Source organism: Alexandromys fortis, unplaced genomic scaffold (assembly GCF_014885135.2).
Source record: "Alexandromys fortis isolate MF-2015 unplaced genomic scaffold, M_Fortis_MF-2015_v1.1 scaffold_87, whole genome shotgun sequence".
NCBI classification, from domain to species: Eukaryota; Metazoa; Chordata; class Mammalia; order Rodentia; family Cricetidae; genus Alexandromys; species Alexandromys fortis.
Genome location: NW_026067971.1, coordinates 6,566,323 through 6,586,087, shown reverse-complemented (window position 1 = coordinate 6,586,087; position 19,765 = coordinate 6,566,323). Strand labels below are relative to the sequence as shown.

Here is a 19,765-nt window from a genome sequence, read left to right as displayed (position 1 = left end):
TGCACACACACACACACCACATGAATATAGGCAAGGTACCTGCACACATAAAAATTTTAAAAATCTCAAAAAATTCTTTAAATAAAAAGATAAGAATAAATATACTTAACTTCTTTTCCATTTGTAGGGAAAGGAAGTTGGGTATCCAGTACAGATGTGGTTGACCAGGAACTGTACTTGTGAATATATGTTTTAGCATCTTCTGGCACAGATGGCATGATTGACAGCTATCATATGCTTTACAAATGAGAAGTTTTGCTTGTCAGTAATACCCTTTCAATTTGTAGATAACAGGCATCTTCTCTGTCTGGCCATGGCTGGGGGTCTCTCCAGAGAAAACATACACACACACACACACACACACACACACACACACACACACACACACGAGACTGTGTTAAAGACAAAATCCTATTTCATAACCTAAAGACCAACCTAAGGCTAAAAAATGAAAAGAAATATGTTGAAATAGGAGGAGCGGGGCTGCGTCCCCAGCACCCCGGCCTCCTGCTAGCTTATGCCCTGAAATAACAACACACAAACTGTATTCAGTTAAACACTGCTTGGCCCATTTCTATCTAGCCTCTTCTCGGCTAACTCTCGCACCTGGACTAGCCCCTTTCTAATGATGTGTGTAAGCACCCCAAGGTGCGCTTACCGGGAAGATTCTAGCCTACGTCCATCCTGGGTCGGAGCTGCCTGGGAGAGCGGAGCCTGGCGTCTCTGCTCCAGATAGCAGAGCTGTCGAGTCTCTCTGGGAGCAGAGCAGAGTCTGACCTCACTTTCTCTTTCTCCCAGCATCCTATTCTGCCTACTCCTCCCACCTATGTTTTAACCTATCAGGGCCAGCCAAGTAGTTTCTTTATTGCTTAACCAATGAAATCAACAGATTGATATATGACACTCCCACATCAGAAATATGACTGAAGGCAATATATAAAAATGGGAGGAAAAACTGTCCCTTTAGAGCATTGGTTCTCAACCTGTGGGTCATGACCCCTCTAGGGGTTGAATGACCCTTTCACAGGAGTGACCTAAGGCCATTGGAAAACACAGGTATTTACATTACGATTCATAATGGTCAAATTGCAGTTATGAAGTAGCAATGAAAATAATATGTTTGAGGCCACCACATCATGAAGACCTGTATTAAAGGGTCGCAGCATTGGGAAGACTGAGAACCTCTGACAGAGTACTTACAGTACTACATGCTAGACTGTGGCTGGATCACGGTCAGTTCTGACTCAGTGCCTCAGCTTGTAGATTATAAAGCCTGTGACTAAGAGACAAGGATCACTGGATCCATCTTGGAGACAAGCTGTCACAAAATCTTAGATGAGTTTTAGGAAAATAAAGAGACCTATCAGTGATGAATTGTAGTTATGGACATTTTAAGAGGGTATTTTGTGATAGTTTGTAAGCAAATGTTAGAAGCAGAAAACGTGGGGGTTTTTTTCAGGTTATTTAGAACATATGGCAAAATACATGAATGTGATTATGCTAATGAAATTATAAACTTGGGTTCTCATGTTAGCCCAGTGAAACTTACCCAAACAAAGATAAACAAGGAGAAATCATGGCACGGTAGCAACAATAAAGAGAAACTTCAGTATTCCACAAATAAAGGGAAAGCAAAAGACGGGTTTCCTGCTTCTGAAACTGGAGAAAACATATTCGAAGTGCCGGCCTTCTCCGTCACATCCCAGCCTCGCGACGTTCAAGGTAATTGCTTATCAGTTGCTTTTTGTGAAAATGTAAATTAATTTGCATTTCTTAGCATAAGGAAGAATACAGAATAGAGTAAGTTTTCTCTCCATGTGCAATTTATGCATTTCTTTATTGTTGCATTATTTATAGCTATATTTTAATATTCTTCACTTATCTCTTAGTAAAATGTTATACAAATTTTATTGAAGTTGTTTTATGGAAATGGTTAAAAATATCCATATAAATATGTGATATTTTTTGGTTTTAGGTATAACTCCAAGTGGCTTAGGTTCCTTGAAGGCTGTCACAGAAATTCGTATCCTTTATTTTAAAATAGCTACTTTATATTTATGAAATTGTATATTTAAAATATTTCATTTCATTGTACTCCTGTGTGTTTATTTGGTTAGCATAGAAAAAGATGGAAAAGTAAATATTTTGGGCCATGTAAGAGATACATTGTATGCTAATCAGTGCTACTCCAAGTGTGGTGTGCAGGCTGGTCCAGTCAGAGAACTATTTTCAGTTTGACAATTTAAACACAGAAATTTGCTTACATTAGATGGTGGGATAAGAATAGAGATATTGGGTTAAATCAAATGAGGACAATTTTGCTGATTTAGAGGGAACCTCATTTGGAGGTTGCCTGTGATCAAGTCTGCATGTTTGGGCATTGCTAATGTGATACCCGAGTGCATTCAGATTATTCTGATGGTAATATTCCTGTTACATCTGAAAAGCAGAAAGTAAATTTCAGATATAGAGCAGTGTCTTTGTTACTTTCTACTGTTGTGATAAAACTCCATGACCGAAGCACTTTATAAAAGAAAGCATTTAATTGGGCTTCCAGTTTCAGAAGGTTAAGAATCAACCATGGCAGGGCAGAGCGACAAAGCATTTGAGAGCACACATCTTGATCAGCATGTGGAAAGCAGAGAGAGAGCCTAAGAATGGCTGGAGCCCACACCCATTGACACACCTCCTCTAACACCTCCTAATCCTTCCTAAACAATCCCACAAACAGAGAACAAATCTCAGAATCAAGTAAAAGCTGGATTGGCATGGTGGCCTGTCACAGAACTAGAAAGGTGGAGAAAGAATCACCAGAGCAAGCTGACCAGCAAGCTCCAGTTTTAGTAAGAGAACCTGCCTCAATATATGAAGTAGAGAGCTAAGAAAAAAAAATCACCTGAAGTCAGCTTCTGGGGCGTCATATTGTGGTAGATTGAAAGAAAATAGCCCCCAAGGTGAGTGGCACTATTACAAAGTATGGCTTTGGTGGAGGAAGTGTGTCACTATAGGAGTGGGCTTTGAGGTCTCCTAGCTCAAGCTACTCCCAGTGTCACAGACCACTTCCTGTTGTTTCTGAGTCGAGATGCAAGGACTCTTAGCTCCAGCACCATGTCTGCCTACATGCCACCATGTCCCACTATAATAACAGTGGACTGAAGCTCTGAAACTCTAAGCCAGCCCCTATTAAATGTTTTTTCTTTATAAGAATTGCTGTGGTCATGGTGTCTCTTCAAAGAAATAGAAACCCTAACTATTGTACCAGTAGAAGGGAAACATAAATACTTTCATAGTAGGCGATTAACTATTATCTAGTTAGTCCTAAATATCCCATCTTTGAGGACTAGCTTTCATAGTACCAGAAAGCACCATGCAAGCTTCCAAGAGGGAGCAACCAACCAGTCAGCTGTGACGCCTGTGCACCACATCAACAACCAGCACAGCACATGAACACAAGGTGCAGTGTTGCTCATACGCCTTGTAACCAGCAGCTCTGAAGACCTGCTCCATGAGAGAGAAACCATGCTGATCCTGGAAACCTAGCTCACAACTCAGTGAAGTCATGGATCTCAGAGGAGAACCTGCCAGCATTCTAAACTTTACCTAAAGAAACCTTAACAAGGAAGCTTGTAGTGTGAATTCTGTTTGGTCCTAATAATAAAAACCCAGAGTCAGATATCGGGGTAAATGCTGAGAGATCAGAGAAGTAAAGGAGCCAGCCACTAAAGAGACCTTTTGCCTCTATCAAATCCTCAGACCGAAGGGAGCAAAATCCTGCTCTACAAATCCTCAGACTGAATCCTGAGCTCCCGTCTCCTGCTTTATAGCCTCTCTCTGTCCAGCCATATCACTTCCTGTCTCTACCTCCTTAGTGCTGGGATTAAAGCCTTCATCACCTGGCTCTCTTTCTCTTTCAGACTAGATCAATCCTGTGTAGCCCAGGGTGGCCCTGAACTCACAGAGATCCATCTGTCTCTGCCTCCTGAGTGCTGGGATTAAAGATGTGTGCCACCACTGCTTGGCCTCTGTGGCTAACTAGTGGCTTAGTTCTGCACTCTGATCTCAGGCAAGCTGTAAATGTTAGATCACAAACAAAATATCACCACAGAAACTTCTCTTTGCAGCAGACAGAGACTATTACAGAAAACCACAACCAATCAAATTGCAGAGTAGTGGGGTCCAGTCCCAATGAATACATCTACAAAACACTCCCACACTTAGGGCTCAAAGAGGAGCAGAAAGCTGTTCTTGCCCCAGTGCGTCCTGGAGGCCTCACTTTAGGAGCTCCTTTTCTGTAGTGCCTACATCTAGTGGTGCATCTGCATACAGTGCCAATAAATGTAGTTGATCAGCTGCAACTTCATACAAAGAGTGCCATTAAAATATCCTGAGTCTGGCAGTAGCGCCTCACCTTGGAGAGGGGATAAGTGTTTACTATCCTGTTAATATTTTTAAACTTTGAAACAATCCAAGTTCATTTTACTGAGCAAATATGCTGATAACTATAATTAAATCAAACAACACAAATAATATAAAAATGCAGAGATTCAAGATTAACTAACCAGAATCACCCCTTTTAATGAAATGCAGTCAAAAATTAGTTGTGTCTTAGTCAGGACAAGAACCAGAACCAGAATAGCTCTAACAGGCATGTCTCCATATGTTCAGATCCCCATCATAGTTAACTCTCAAACTATATTCCTTATATCAGGCACGTTTAGAATAAGGAACATGGAAGTAGAGTAGAATAATTTCCATTACTTTTATTTTAACTTTAAAAATTGTATTTTATTTGTATGCGTATTTTGCCTGCATCTGTGTATGTTGCACCGCATGTGTGCCCGGTGCCTGGCAATGTCAGGAGAAGGCATCAGGTTCCGTGTAGCTTGAACTTTGGCTATGAACCACGATGTTGGTGCTAGGAATCGAGCCCGACTTCTCTGCAAGAGCAAGTGTTCTTACCTGCCCAGTCGTCTCTCCAGCTCCCTTCCATCAATTCTCAAGATGCCAAAACGCAATTGTTAAAACCTTCTCATTGGATGAGGTCAATAGCATTAAAACTGAGTTCTTAAATTAAAAGTAAGCATTTCTAAATTCTGAAATATTTAACTCCTTAATGTTATTCTAAGCGGCAAAATTTAGGAGTATATTCAAAGAATTCCCTTACTTCAACTATATACAATCCAAAGCCTTTGATGATGTAAGTATTTTATAATTATTTCCATATCTCCTCTTCTCACTAACTGTGACTCTTTGAGGAGGGGGAATAGTGTCTACCACATTCAGTTACTAGCACCTTTTAGGAGATTAGAAAATCCTTGTTAAATGAGGGCATGTGAGCCACATCGGTGGACTGCTTGTATTTGCTAAGGTCATTGTAATTTCTCTTAATGGTAAAGGAGTGGTTTTCTCTTAGATCCAGCATTGATTTTGACAGAATAGTACGATATGGCAGAATATGTTGTTTTTGAGGTTGAAATGTCCAGCACAGGACCACACTTAGCAATTGTAGAGGTAAACATATTTGAAGCAATATTTCTAATCTTAAAGCATGTTTTCCAGAATATTGAGAATGTAAATAAAAAATTCTATATATTAATAATATGTTGACTTTTTTCTCTCTTAGCTTCTTTACACAGATAGGAATTTTGTGATTTGTGCCCCCACTGGTTCTGGGAAAACTGTAGTGTTTGAACTTGCAATAACTAGATTGTTAATGGAAGTTCCATTGCCATGGTCCAACATGAAGATTGTTTACAGTGAGTATATATTATAAAAATATTGATTAATCATAATCAGAGAGTGAAGCAGAAATGAAGTCAATTCAGAGCATAGAGATTATCATTTGGTATAGCTTGGTAGCTCATACATTAAAAAGTGTTATTAATTTATGTGTTTGTGGTACTCTGAATGAACCTATAGACAAGTGCTCAGTGCCTACAGGGTCTTTCTCTGCTCCTGTGTCTGGTGTAGACGCTGAGCTTGAGGGGGGACTTGCACGTGCTAGGTAAGAGCTCTACCACTGAGTTGTAGCCCTGGCCCTTTGTACATTTTAATAAGAACATGCCACAATTGGCTTCATTTGTTATATTAAATTTGAAGCACCTTTTCCAAGAATTGTACATAAAAATAGTATTTGAGTTGAGATTTGAACTTTACATTTTAAAAAAGAGGACAGTCAAGATGTGGTATAGGAGGTCTTTCTATCTATGTGCTGCTTTCATTGGTTAATTAATAAAGAAACTGCTTGGCCTGATAGGGCAGAACGTAGGTAGGCGGGGTAGACAGAGAGCAGGTAGGAAGAGAGCAGGCACAGAGATTGCTGCCACAGAGCTAGCCGCCAGGTCAGACATGCTGAATCTTTCCTAGTAAGCCACGACCTCGTGGTGAAATACAGATTATTAGAAATGGGTTAAATCAAGATTGAGAGTTAACCAATAAGAGGCTAGAGCTTATGGGTCAAGTAGTAATTTAATTAATACAATTTCTGTGTGGTTATTTCGGGGGTTAAGCTAGCTGGGTGGTGGGATGCGGCTAATACCTTCTACAGCAAAGATGAGCAAATAATCATATATTTCTCAATTGTAGAATTTTGTATAGAAACATTTGTTTCCTCTTTTGGGTGTATATTTCATAAGACTCCCCAAAGTAGTGTATGCACACAGTGTAAAGAAATGACTGATCACAGAAGGCTTCATAGGAAAAAGCAACAATCACTTGTCCATCTCTCCCCATCTTTACATTGCCTGAGCGATCACTTGTGTTTCAAACTTAGCTCTTCTTGGTGATTACTTTTTAGCTTACTGTGTTTATTACTTTAACAATATTACATAGCAATAATAAATACACACTTATTTTTAGACAAATTTATTAACTAGAGCTTGAGAAAACAATTTTAAAATTGCACTGGTGTTCAAAATAAATGTATTATTTTAGTGGCACCAATAAAAGCCCTTTGTAGTCAGCGGTTTGATGACTGGAAAGAAAAATTTGGATCATTGGGCTTGAATTGTAAAGAACTTACTGGAGATACAGTAATGGATGACCTATTTGAGATTCAACATACCCATATAATTATGACGACTCCAGTAAGTATTATTTGTTTCATTATTTACTTGAAAATAAATTTGTTTGTCTTCATTAAGAAAAATTGTTAAAAGAAATGCCAAGTACAAGCATGTATTTGTAATATAGACAAATTACCATAAAAGTACTATTATTCAGGTTATGGAGAGACTATCCATAGATTTAAAAACGTGGAAGAGAAATGATCACATATATGAGCAATGAGTAAACAAAGCAGTTTGTAGTTGTGGATAATCTATAACCGTGTCTTTTCCTTATATTCATTTGCCCAAGTGTGTTGTAGAAGTAATACCTTGACAGGGCTTTAATCTATGTAATTAGTGGGTTGGGGAGGGTTCACTGGGTAGGAGCCTTGGTTGCTCTTCTGGAGGCCCTGAGCCTCCAGCACCTCTCCTCTCAGGACACGCACTACATGCACATGCTGTACAGACATAAGTGCAGACAAAGCACCCACACATCGTGTGGATCGCATAGTTAGTTCTTGACTTGTGATTATTTCAAAGACTGGAGACCTTGCATTTTAGGACTCTTAAAATCACTTCACTATTAATCCACGACTCTTTGGGAGAAATTTTAAGGAATCAACCAAAATGTTCCCTTGTTTGTAATATGTCTGACAAAATTTATCAGTGTCTTAAACAATACTTGTAGTTCCTTATCAGAATAAACTGCATGTGTTTTTTCCTGTAGGAGAAGTGGGACAGCATGACCAGGAAGTGGAGAGACAACTCTTTAGTCCAGCTGGTTCGACTATTTCTCATTGATGAGGTAGTGAATGCATTCACTTTCAGGGATAAATAGAGAATGTTAATTAAAATGGATAGAAAGAAATGACATTTTCAGTAAAATAATGCTTTTAGTTCTTCAAATTGGAAAATATGTATTTTTCCAAGGAAAAAAATAATATTGGGTATTTTGATTGACTAATTAGATTTTTGGTTTTATACCTAATGATTCCCTCTTGATTTCTTACCTAGGTGCATATTATAAAAGACGAAAACCGTGGTCCAATTCTTGAGGTTGTTGTTAGCAGAATGAAAACTGTCCAGTCTTTATCTAGGACTTTGCAGAATGCCAGCCCTGTCCCTATGAGATTTGTAGCTGTGTCTGCAACCATTCCCAATGCTGAGGACGTAAGTCACAATCTTCACTTGCTTCACGTTGCATTATGTATGGAGTATTTAGTCAATTCGATCTCGGAGGAGATGGAACTTTCTGTCAGTCACTTAATGAATTGTAATGATATTTTCTTTGTATTTTAATAAACAAAGCTTGCCTGAAGATCAGAGTGCAAAGCTAAGACACTAGACATCAGGCAGTGGTGGCTTACACCTTAATCCCATGTTTGGGAGTCATACACCTTTAATCCAGGCACTAGGGAGGTAGAGACAGGAGTGATATGGCTGGGTGGAGAGAGGAATATAAAGGGGAAGAGACAAGAGCTCACTGGAGTGTGGATTCTGAGGTTTGGTGGAGACACAGTACAGTCTAGGTAGTCTTAGGATTGCCCCTTTGATCTGAGCATTAGTAAAGGTAAAAGGTCTATTTAGTGGCTTACAGCTCTGCTTCTCTGGTCTCTGAAATCTATAGGGGTTAAAGTGGAAGATCAATGATTACTACTCTTAACTGAGAGAACTTTTACCTCTGATGAACGTTTGGGTGCCATTTGTAGACAGAAGTTTCTATCCCACCCAGTCCGGTATCCATTTAGTCCCAAAGAAACAAACAGAGGCTTATATTGGTTTTAAACTGTTTGGCCTATTAGCTCAGGCTTATTACTAACTAGCTCTTACAACTTAACCCATAATTCTTGTCATGTTTAGCCACATGTCTTGGTACCTTTTCTCAGTAAGGCATTCTCATCTTGCTTCCTCTGAGTCTGACTTGTGACTGTGTCTCTCCCTTTCCTCTTCCCAGAATTCTCTTAATCTATTGCCTTGACTAAACTTCCTGCCTGGCTGCTGGCCAATGGGCATTTTATTAATTAAACTAATATGAGTGACAAATCTTTACAGTGTACAAAAGTATTATCCCACAGCTTAACTGAGACCAAGGGGTTAGCCGCTGGATTTTTCTTATTCACACTACAATAAATTTAGTATATGTAGAAGGTTAATGCTAGATTTCATTGGTATAACAAAATTATGGCCATAAAATTTGATAAAATTTAATAAAATATTTTCAATGCAATGCAAATCTGTTACTTGCTTTTATCTAAAATTGCTAGTGTTCACTTATTTTGGACACCTTGTAACTTGGATAGTAATGTGTCATGATCATTGAATGAGCTAACTTTTTTTTTTTTTTGGTTTTTCAAGACAGGGTTTTTCTGGGTAACAGTCCTGACTGTCCTGGAACTCTTTCTGTAGATCATGCTGGACTTGAACTCACAGAGATCTGCCTGCCTCTGCCTCCCCAGTGCTAGGACTAAAGACATGCATCACTACCACCCCGGCTAGAATGAGCTGACTCTTAATTGTACAATAGAATGTGGTAGAGGAGAAAAAGCAATGACTGAAGTGAACATCCACTCCCTCAGTCCTGTGCCCTGTATGTGGTAGCATGAGTGGTTGTTTCAAAAGGACAAATATGTGGACTTGTCCTTATGTAACCACAAGGATGATTTCATGGTTATTGGACATGGTGTTTAGACCAAGAGTTGTTTGCTGTATTATACTTTCTATAATAATATATGACTTTTTCCTTAATTCCTAAACAATCTTTTCTTTTTATTATATGTGTATAGGTGTTTTGTTTGCATGTATGTTTGTGCATGTTTGGTGCTCTTGGAGGTCAGAAGAAGGCATTGGATCCTTTAGAACTGGAGTTACAGATGCTTGTGAGCCACTGTGTGGTTGCTGGGAGTTGAACTCAGGTCCTCTGGAAGAACTCTTAACCTGTGAGCCATCTCTCCAACCCCTAGGCAAACTTCTTAAAAGCTAGTATATGGTCTTACTGTTTGTCACTCCTGTTTACTTCTCAGCCTATTATGTTTTGGGTACTACTTAGAAACTATTTTTGTAAATAGTTGCTATATTGTCTCTTCCAAAAGCAAATATTGTTTTTTATCTTTAAGTTTCTTCTTAAAATTACAACTGGTTTTGTTCATGTTCAAGAACAGCATAGAATTTTTTAAGCAGGTAGACAGAGTATAGATGGCAAAAATTTCTGTGCACACAGATAAGCACTGGAGAAGCCAGAAAAAGTTGAACACTCAGATTATTGCTTCCGAGGAATGAGGTTGTAACTGGAGGTTTCTGTCCCGCCCACCAGTCCCTAAATAACCATTCTGAGGATTAATATTAATTACAAACTGTTTGGTCTGTTAGCTCAGGCTTATTACTAACTAGCTCTTACAACTTAAATTAACCCACTTTTATTAGTCCACATTTTACCTTGAGGTTCATGGCTTGTTACCTCACATCTTGCTTCCCAAGTGACTACTGGCATCTCTTAGACTGTGCCTTCTTTTTCCCTGTATCTTTGTTTGGATTTCTCACCTGGCTATATTCTGTTTAGCTACTGGTAAAATCGGCTTCTTTATTATTAACCAATATAAAACATTCACATCATACAGAAGGACATCCCACATGGTGAGGTGCTTAGCTGTTTCTCCTGGAATGCTGGGGGAGAATCTAATTTATAACTAGATCCTTTGTTACCTGTTGAGCCAGGTTCTGTCCCATATTCTCCAGGATTCATTTTGCTTATCCCAGACCCTTCTGCCCTAAATCTTGAGTGTTATATCTAGGCCATAAAACCCTTCCTTATGAGTGATGTTACTTGTACTTTATGATAGCCTAAGTAACTTCTGTGTTACCTTAGGGCCAAGCCAAGTACCCATCTTTGTGGAAGAAGCCAGGTGTACTTTGTAAAGAATTTCAATGTAGACATGTCTTATCTTATTGTTTGAGAGGGGCCGTGCAGGTGTCAGTGCAGGTGGTGGTCTGCAAAGAGGTGAGAATGAACTCAGTTCAGATGGCTCCTCAGCGTGGATCAGACTTGGGGAGTCTGATGCCAGGTAGTTATTGGTCAGCATATGTGAAACAGTATAATTTGGAAAACATTTCTGGGCAACAATCGTTCCTGTTCCAGATCCCCAGGCAGCCATCATTCCAGTTCCAGGTGCACAATGAAGCTTACGGTGTGACTACTTGGAAACTCCTGTACAGAGTTGCATGTGCCCACAAGGGTGGGTTCTAAAGGGTCTAGAATCTGGTGTGGTCTCTGACCAAGGTAGCAGAGAGGTCAGGAGGCTATAAAGTACCGTGACACCCCTAAGGATGGGTTCTGTTAACAAGGAGATAGAGATAAAGGTCTAAGGAGGGAGAGTCTGGGATATACGGTCTGGGAGGGAAGACAGGTGTTTTGTCTCCTCACTGAGAAGAGAGGCTTCAGTGTTTAACATTCCGGCTTCCCTAGCAATCTGTAGGCACAGTGACCTTTGTGCCCGCAACATTTGTTCACTTGGGACTGAGTTAATTCTTATTAGATTTTTTTCCCCAAAACTGTGCAATGCTTAAATATAGCTAAAATAAACCAGTTGATGTCAGACTCTTGAAGTTTGGCCCAGCACCAGTTACTTAAGTTAGGCTGAATTGAGTCTCATTCTCACCTCACCTGGATCCTTTTCCACTGTGCAGCCTGCAGGAACCTTCACAACAGGGTCTTAGTGGGAAGCCCTGACTGACCTGGAGCTCACAGGGGTCTCTATGCCTTTGCCTCTGAATATTGGGATTAAAGGCACATGCCACCATGCCCCAGACAGTTTTGACTTATATAAAAAGAATAAACTTGAAATGTATAGAATATTCTTCTATATCTACATGTGTATCAGCCTGTTTTCTGTGGCTGTAACAAAATACCTAAAGCTGAACAGTTGATTTTTTTAAAAGAAGCTTATTTTTCACATAGTTAGGAAAAATAAGACTTTAAGGCTGAGTGACCTCATTTGTTCAGCCTGGTGACTGCCCTCCTGGCTGCCTCGTAACGTGACAAATGGCTCGTAGTGAGCCAAAGAGATCCAGGGGTCAGACTTGCTCTTTGGTCTGAACCTCTAGCCTCACGGATGCCAGGGAAGTACTCTGCCCTGATGTACATCCCCTGCATTCTTTTTTAGTACATTGTCTCACCCTGCAGCTCAGGCAGGCCTTAAATTTTATAGTTTTCCTACCACAGCCACACACATCGCTGGGATTTCGGGCCTGCAGCACCGGAGCTAACTAGACTCACCCTTTTCTAACAGGACTTCCTCTGTAAGACCAACATCCCTCTTCTCTCAGGGTGGCATCCACAGTGATGTAATCACCTTGCAGTAGGTTTTATTTTTAAAGACTCTCTCTCTACATTGTTGCTACAGTGGGACCAGGCTTCTAACATATAAACCCTTGGAAACATGTACAAAGTACATCTTTACCATAGCATTATGGAATCATTATACATAGTTTTGTTTTACCTACAAACATTCCCATGTTATCAAATATTCTTTACTTTTTGTGGTTTTACTTTTATATATTTATTTAACCTACTAATACAGTGTTATTTCCCTTTCTCTGTTATAAACAGTGCTGAAGTTAATATATCTTTGAAAATACTCATACTTATTTCCTTAGCATGATATGGAGTAAAATAACTAAGTGAAAGGCTAGTTTTAACTTTCAGGAGACATTGCTTCTGTTTCCCCAGATCGCAGAGTGGCTTTCGGATGGCAAGAGACCCGCCGTGTGTCTGAGAATGGATGAGAGCCACAGACCTGTGAAACTTCAGAAAGTGGTGCTGGGCTTTCCCTGCGGCAGTAGCCAAACGGAATTTAAGTTTGACTTAGCCCTCAACTATAAAGTGTACAGTGTGATACGGACTTACTCCGATCAGAAGCCCACACTTGTGGTATGGATTATTAGTTGCTGGGTTTGTGTGTGATGTTCAGTTTTTAACCTGTAATTGATACAGAATTCACTAATTTATTTCCAGTTTTGTGCAACAAGGAAAGGTGTGCAGCAGGCTGCGTCTGTTCTTGTGAAAGACGCTAAATTTATTATCTCCATGGGACAGAAACTCAGGTTTGCACTTTAATTTGTTCTCGGAAGTGGGAGTACTTCTGGGGATCACTTAGGGGAGATGAGAAAGTGGCTCGTCCTTAGCCCTGGGTAGGGTACTTGATATTTTCAAGCCTAGGATTCTGACCCGCACAGTAAAAATAGTAGTGGCTTTACAGATTGGGGGAGAAAGTGTAAAAGGAGAATGAACACCAAAAGCACAGGTCTAAGGAAAAGAGGCCGTGGGTAGTTGTAGGTAGTTTGGAGCCCTTTGCTTGTAGGGAGTGCACACTGTGTTCAAGCTGTGCTGTCCCCTGTAGTCAGAAGTAAGATGTGGCCACTAAGAACCTCGTCTCCTTGTCCAAAGGCTGATTCTGAAAGCAGTGTTGGAAGATGTGTGGAATTGTTGTGCTATGGGAGATTCATTTGCATAGACGCTGTCTTCTCAGGCAAACACTTCCTGTCCTTAGTCGAATCCACCTGGGAGACGGAAATGTGCAGGCTGTAGGCTCCCGTAGTGTGGGGCCACAGACCTCCTCTCTGTCACCGTACGCAGCATCTCGAATAGGAGCATTTTCTCTTCTTACCGCATTACTTAAGGAAAGTTTTCTTGACTCTTTTCTTCTCTCTCCCACCACATTTAATCTTTATTCCTTTTCTCAGCTTTGAAGGTTTTCAGCAGTGAAGTGCCAGAATTGGAAGGAGTGTGACATTAGGGACACAAACATAAATTGCACACTCCACTTCCACCTCTGACAAGCCGTCTCTCTCAACTTCAGTTTATAAAGCTTTCTCTTTTCTTTCCTTTCTGCATGAGACTATTTTCAGCATTGGAGACGACTCCTAGGGCTTTGTTCACATGGGCAGGCAGGCTGGCAGGGGTTACATGCTCAGTCTTCCAGCTTCAATTCTTTGTTTTACTTTACTTTGGAAACAGAGTCTGACTATGAAGCCCTGACTGGCCTCAAATTTGCAGTCTTGCCTCAGCCTCCTGAATGCTAGAATTACAGCATGTATCACCATCTTGGGATCAGTTAGCTTCAGTATCTTAACCAGTCTCAGTATGAGTATAAACTACCTTATAATAATTTGATAGTCACACATGGCAACGTTTCTACAGATCCTGTGTGTAGTGCAGTCCATGTCGCTAGTAACACGGCATGTCTTCTTGCCTACTCTTGGTTCCGTTGTGAATCCGTAAAGAAAATCGTAACTGAGAAAATCGTACCTCATAGTTTTGTATCTGCAGTAAGGAAATAGGAAACAACATGGGGTTTCTTAGATGTGCTCAAGAGCCAATCTTACCAACCATCCACATCCTTGAGAGTACCTAGAATTCCTTTCCAAAATTACCAAACCTCTTTAGTTTTCTTTACATAGTAGAAATGTCCTTAGGAATATATGCCATTTGCAGAGACGCATGCAATGCAATAAAAAGTTTGTCTGTTTTTTTGTTTCACTTGCTAATGACGTAGCAGCTTTAAAAGTTGCCTTTTCCCCCATCTCTTTGACACTTGGAATTGAAGTAGAGCCTGTGAAAGCTGAGCGGGCTTTATTGCTGACAGCCTCCCCAGCCCTGTCTTTGCTTTTACTTTGCAGCACGGGCAGTGCTTGTGCTTGCGGTCCTTCTGCCTCCATCTTCTGTTGTGATTGGAGGTTGCTCTCCCACCCACCATTCCCGAATAACCGCTCAGAGGCTCAAGATTACTTTTAAATTCTTGGCTGATGGCTCTGGCTTATTATTAGCTAGCTCTTAGATTTAAATTAACCCATATTTTTAGTCTATGTTTTGCCACATGATTTGTGGCTTGTTACCTCATTTTCTGCATGTCTTGCTTCCTCTGTAGCTGGCTGGCATTTCTAAGACTCCACCCTTCTTCTCCTGTATCTCTGCCAGGATTTCCCACCTGACTCTATCCTGCCTTGCCATAGGCCAAAGAAGCTTTATTTATCATCTAGTGGGGCAACACGTATTCACAATGTACAGAAAGACATCCCAAAGCTGTCACCAAGACTGGCTTGAAGCTTCTTATTTCTTGCAGGCATTATTAGACAAATTACAGAGTAGCTTTCTTGTTCTGATCCCATGCACACAGTAATCATTGGCATTGGTTTTTTCAAATGTGGGAAAATGAGAGAATTTTTTCTAAATTTTTGGTTTAGAAGTGAGTTTAAACGTTAAGAGCTAATACATTCTGGATAGGAAAGCTAGATTTTCTATGCTTTCCCTGTTGGTATACATTCATTAGGGTGTTTTATAGAGTGTGTTCTGTTTCTATTCCCCCCCCACTTCTCCTTGAGATGGTCCCTGCCTTTAAAGCTAGCTTTCAGTACTTTCCACTGCTGTAGAGTAGCTGCCAGTACTCAGAGGATTCCCTTTCTATTGGAAGCGTGCCAGGACAAACTCGTCAAAAGTATATGGGTAAAGTTTTCCTTTAATAAATCTTGTCAGAACTTGTGGTTCTTGTTTGTTTGTTGTTTAAAGATAACTTTCAGATGATGGCATTGTGAAGGTTATTTATTTTTAAAATAATAGACTATTTCAGATTTTTCTAATGTTACAGGGAATAACTTATTAATTTTATATTTTAAAAGGTTACAGAAGTCTGCATATTCTATAAGGGATTCAAAACTGAAAGGTAGGTTTAAAGACAATTTTCTTTTTGTTCTGGAAACTGAACTTGGAGCCCTCAGGTGTGTCAGGCCAAACATTCTACCACAGAACCACACCTCCAACCTAGAGATAACTGAATAACATGTTTAAGTATAGATAGTCAGGTCAGTGCTGGCGAAGTGAGAGCAGTGGCTGACGGGTGTGTTCCTGCTGCAGATGTCGTGGTGTATGGTGTCTGTTATCACCATGCTGGGATGGGTGTGAAGTGGGGCTGACGGGTGTGTTCCTGCTGCAGATGTCGTGGTGTATGGTGTCGGCTATGACCATCTGGGATGGGTGTGAAGTGGGGCTGATGGGTGTGTTCCTGCTGCAGATGTCGTGGTGTATGGTGTCGGTTACCACCATGCTGGGTTGGAGCTGTCCGATAGGAAGCTGGTTGAAGAACTGTTTACTTCTGGAGATCTCCCAGTTCTTTGTAAGTAAAACATTTCTTGCATATATTAAAATGTTTTGGAAAATTATTCTTAAGAAGAAAAGCTTAAGTGTTCTGATGAATTTCTTCCAAGAACTGAAAAAGAGCTGTGAATGCAGGTATCACACCAACCTCCTTGGCAAAGTTAATTCTTATCATTTAGTTGAATATGGTGCAATTTGAAAAGATCTTATTAGCTATTTTATATTTAGGGTACATTATTATTTTAGATTATAAAGTCCTGTATTCCTTTTTCTAAATTTAGTTATTCCATTTATATCAGTATATCTTTTATAATAAAACACCATCCTAGGATAATAAAATTTATCACTTGATTATTCTCCAATCTGCTAGTTACCACGAGCACTCTTGCCATGGGAGTGAACTTGCCGGCTCACCTGGTAGTTATAAAGTCTACCATGCACTACATTGGAGGCGTGTTTGAGGAGTACAGCGAGACAGACATCCTGCAGATGATCGGGCGAGCCGGCAGACCTCAGGTGAGGGGAATCGCTTTCTCTTTTCAACATTCTAAGTATAGCAAAGAAGGGGGTGTGTGTGTTTTTAATTTGCATCTTATAAATAATGTAATTAAAAAGTCAGATTTAATTGAGGAATAAACAAGACTCCCTCACTGAGATTAGAAGAGTTTAAGTGCTCTTGCTATTCCGACCCTGTCTGAACTACTCTGTTTTTGTAGTAGTGATTATCAATCACTGCCCTCCCTCACTTGTGAAGGACCCTTTGTTTCCCTCCAAGTCACTCTCAGGTGTTTGCAAACCAAGCCAGCGTTTTTATTATTATTATTGATTTTTATTGAGATCTCCATGTTTCTCTGCTCCTCTCCGTGCCTCTCCCCGCCTCTTGCTCTCCATGCTCCCAGTTTTCTCAGGAGATCTTGTCTTTTTCTACTTGTTTTTTTCAAGGCTTGTTTATTTATTATGTATACAGTGTTCTGTCTGCATGTATGCCTGCAGGCCAGAAGAGGGCATCAGAACTATTTATTAATGGTTGTGAACCACCCATGTGGTTGCTGGGAATTGAACTCAGGACCTCTGGAAAAGCAGCCAGTGCTCTCAACCTCTGAGCCGTCTCTCCAGCCCCCCTAAACTACTCTCTGAATGTAGATGGATGGATGTGTGAGTGAGTGTACTGGTAAAGGAAATGTTGGGGTTTTTTTTTTTTTTTTTTGGTTTTGGTTTTTCGAGACAGGGTTTCTCTGTAGCTTTGGAGCCTGTCCTGGAACTAGCTCTTGTAGACCAGGCTGGTCTCGAACTCACAGAGATCCACCTGCCTCTGCCTCCCGAGTGCTGGGATTAAAGGCGTGTGCCACCACTGCCTGGCTACTGGTAAAGGAATGTTAAAAGGCTTTTTCATCTTATTTTTATTCTGAATAAGGATGTTTTACCATTTTTATGTCTATTTTAGAAACTGGATCTCTGTGTGTAGCCTACACTGAACTCAGACTTGCCATCTCTCTGTCTCACCTCCTAAATACTAAGATTACAAGCACATGCTGCATGTCTGGTCCGGCATTTGGGGGCAGTTTTTCCTTGTGAAGGATTATTGTACATTACAGAACATGGGCCATCGCAGGGTTGTAGCTCTAAATGTTACAGTTCAAAGTCTACCAATATTTATCTCAAAATATGTTTGACAAGTGCTTGAATGGAGTCATTCATTTAGATGCTATAAGAAAATCCTGGAAAAATATCTTTTTCAAAGTATCAAAATGTTATTTACACAAGTTTTTAATTTTAGAGGAAAAATTAAATATATCAAATTATGTGGTGTCCTAGTTAGGGTTACCATTGCTGTGATAAAACACCATGACCAAATGCAGCTTGGTGTGGAAAGGGTGGATTGGGCCCACGCTTCCCCATCACTGTCCCTCATCGAGGAGGAGTCAGGGCAGGAACTGGGGGCAGGGGCTGATGCAGAGGCTGTGGAGCGGGGCTGCTTACTGGTTTTCTCAGCTTGCTTTCCTATAGAACTCAGGACCACCACTGCCCAGGGATGGCACCACTCACAGGGAGCTGGACCCTCCCACATCAATCACTAAATAAGAAAATGCCCTGCAGGATTGCCTACAGCCCAGTCTTTTTTTTTTTTTTTTTTTTTTTTTGGTTTTTCGAGACAGGGTTTCTCTGTGGTTTTGTAGCCTGTCCTGGAACTAGCTCTGTAGACCAGGCTGGTCTCGAACTCCCAGAGATCTGCCTGCCTCTGCCTCCCAAGTGCTGGGATTAAAGGCGTGTGCCACCACCGCCCGGCTCCCTAAGGCCCAGTCTTACAGAGGTGTTTTCCTAGTGGAGGTGCCCACTTCTCAGATGACTTTAGCTTCGTGCTAGCTTGTGACATGGGACTCGTCAGCAAATATGGAAACTATACTAAATCTTGAGTTTTTATTTCAGCTTACAAGATTTGACATTAACATTGTCAAAATTATGCTCCATTGAAACAAAAGTGGAATTTGCAGTTATACTCTTGGTTTTTTAATTAAACTTTTTGTAAATATTAAAGGTCAGAAGCAGATTTTAGTCCTTTTGGCCTGCTAAGGCCAGGAACCATTCCGTGTAAAGTGTAAGTTTGGGGAAAGGTTGGCCCTGTAGTGTGTTCCAGTCTTTGCTGACCTCTGTGCTTTGGCTGCTGTTGCAGTTTGACACGACAGCTACCGCAGTTATCATGACCCGGTTAAGCACAAGAGAGAAGTACGTTCAGATGTTAGCATGTAACGACACCGTAGAGAGCAGGTAACAAAGAACAGTTCAGAAAGAAAATTAAACTAATAGGACTTGTTGTTTCCTTTACTACCTGGGAAGGATTTGGTTGGGGAGTTTTCTAAGGCTGTTTTCTTGAAGTAATCTTAACAATTTACCTATAAAGCATGTCATTTAAGGAATTAAATAGTTTTATTTATTGACAACATAGTTTTATTTGGTGTTGGTTTTTAGCACACAATAGTACATATCATTGTTATAAAGTCCTAATAGGTAATAAGGTCTTGCTAATTATCATTCTCTTATAACTTAAGAGTATTAAATTTGTAATCACTTACTTTTAATAAGAGAAATATTTTCACACCTTAAACTTTGTTTTATAATGAGAGAATATGAGTGTCTGGGACTGTTTTCAGTATGTCGTAAGTGCGCCTCTTTGGGGAAAATCAGACATAATCCACAACCACACTACTATCACCGTGCTGACTTCTTATACAAAAATGTATCTTCTAGAACTATGAAATAAGGAGAAATCTCAGATTTTTAAGATATTGAACTGACTTTTTAAGATTTCCTTCTATATTTTTGAAAATTACTTTTTATGAATTATTAAAGTAGCAACTTTTATATATTATATATTATTAAAGTTTAAAAAGTATGTTTTTGAAATTCATGTTAGCTTGCACAGACATCTGATCGAGCATTTAAACGCAGAGATAGTGCTGCATACCATCACAGACGTGAGCATTGCTCTGGACTGGATCCGGTCAACCCTCCTGTACATCAGAGCTCTGAAGAACCCGTCTCACTACGGTTCGTGACTTTGACCTCGAAATTCAATGAC

The 19,765-nt window shown here is 40.2% G+C and overlaps 1 protein-coding gene across 12 annotated transcripts in view; it reads left to right on the top strand.

Annotated features, from left to right (window-relative positions):
- The window catches only part of Hfm1 (helicase for meiosis 1), a 73,142-nt gene that overhangs the window by 7,184 nt on the left and 46,193 nt on the right, over window positions 1-19,765 (top strand). For 7 of the 12 annotated variants that reach the window (XR_007594244.1, XR_007594245.1, XM_050155810.1 and 4 more), the window contains exons 6-19: window positions 1,535-1,722; window positions 1,976-2,023; window positions 5,127-5,197; window positions 5,624-5,756; window positions 6,934-7,085; window positions 7,774-7,851; window positions 8,061-8,216; window positions 12,769-12,969; window positions 13,054-13,142; window positions 15,714-15,757; window positions 16,106-16,207; window positions 16,559-16,704; window positions 18,860-18,954; window positions 19,601-19,734. Coding sequence is in view for 8 of the 12 variants with exons in the window: in XM_050155810.1 (XP_050011767.1) it covers window positions 1,535-1,722; window positions 1,976-2,023; window positions 5,127-5,197; window positions 5,624-5,756; window positions 6,934-7,085; window positions 7,774-7,851; window positions 8,061-8,216; window positions 12,769-12,969; window positions 13,054-13,142; window positions 15,714-15,757; window positions 16,106-16,207; window positions 16,559-16,704; window positions 18,860-18,954; window positions 19,601-19,734 (1,637 nt within the window). In the remaining 4 variants the exon portion in view is untranslated. Of the gene's footprint in view, window positions 1-1,534; window positions 1,723-1,975; window positions 2,024-5,126; window positions 5,198-5,623; window positions 5,757-6,933; window positions 7,086-7,773; window positions 7,852-8,060; window positions 8,217-12,768; window positions 12,970-13,053; window positions 13,143-15,713; window positions 15,758-16,105; window positions 16,208-16,558; window positions 16,705-18,859; window positions 18,955-19,600; window positions 19,735-19,765 lie in introns of those variants that run through there. The other 5 variants (XR_007594246.1, XR_007594247.1, XM_050155814.1 and 2 more) reach the window with 3 other exon arrangements.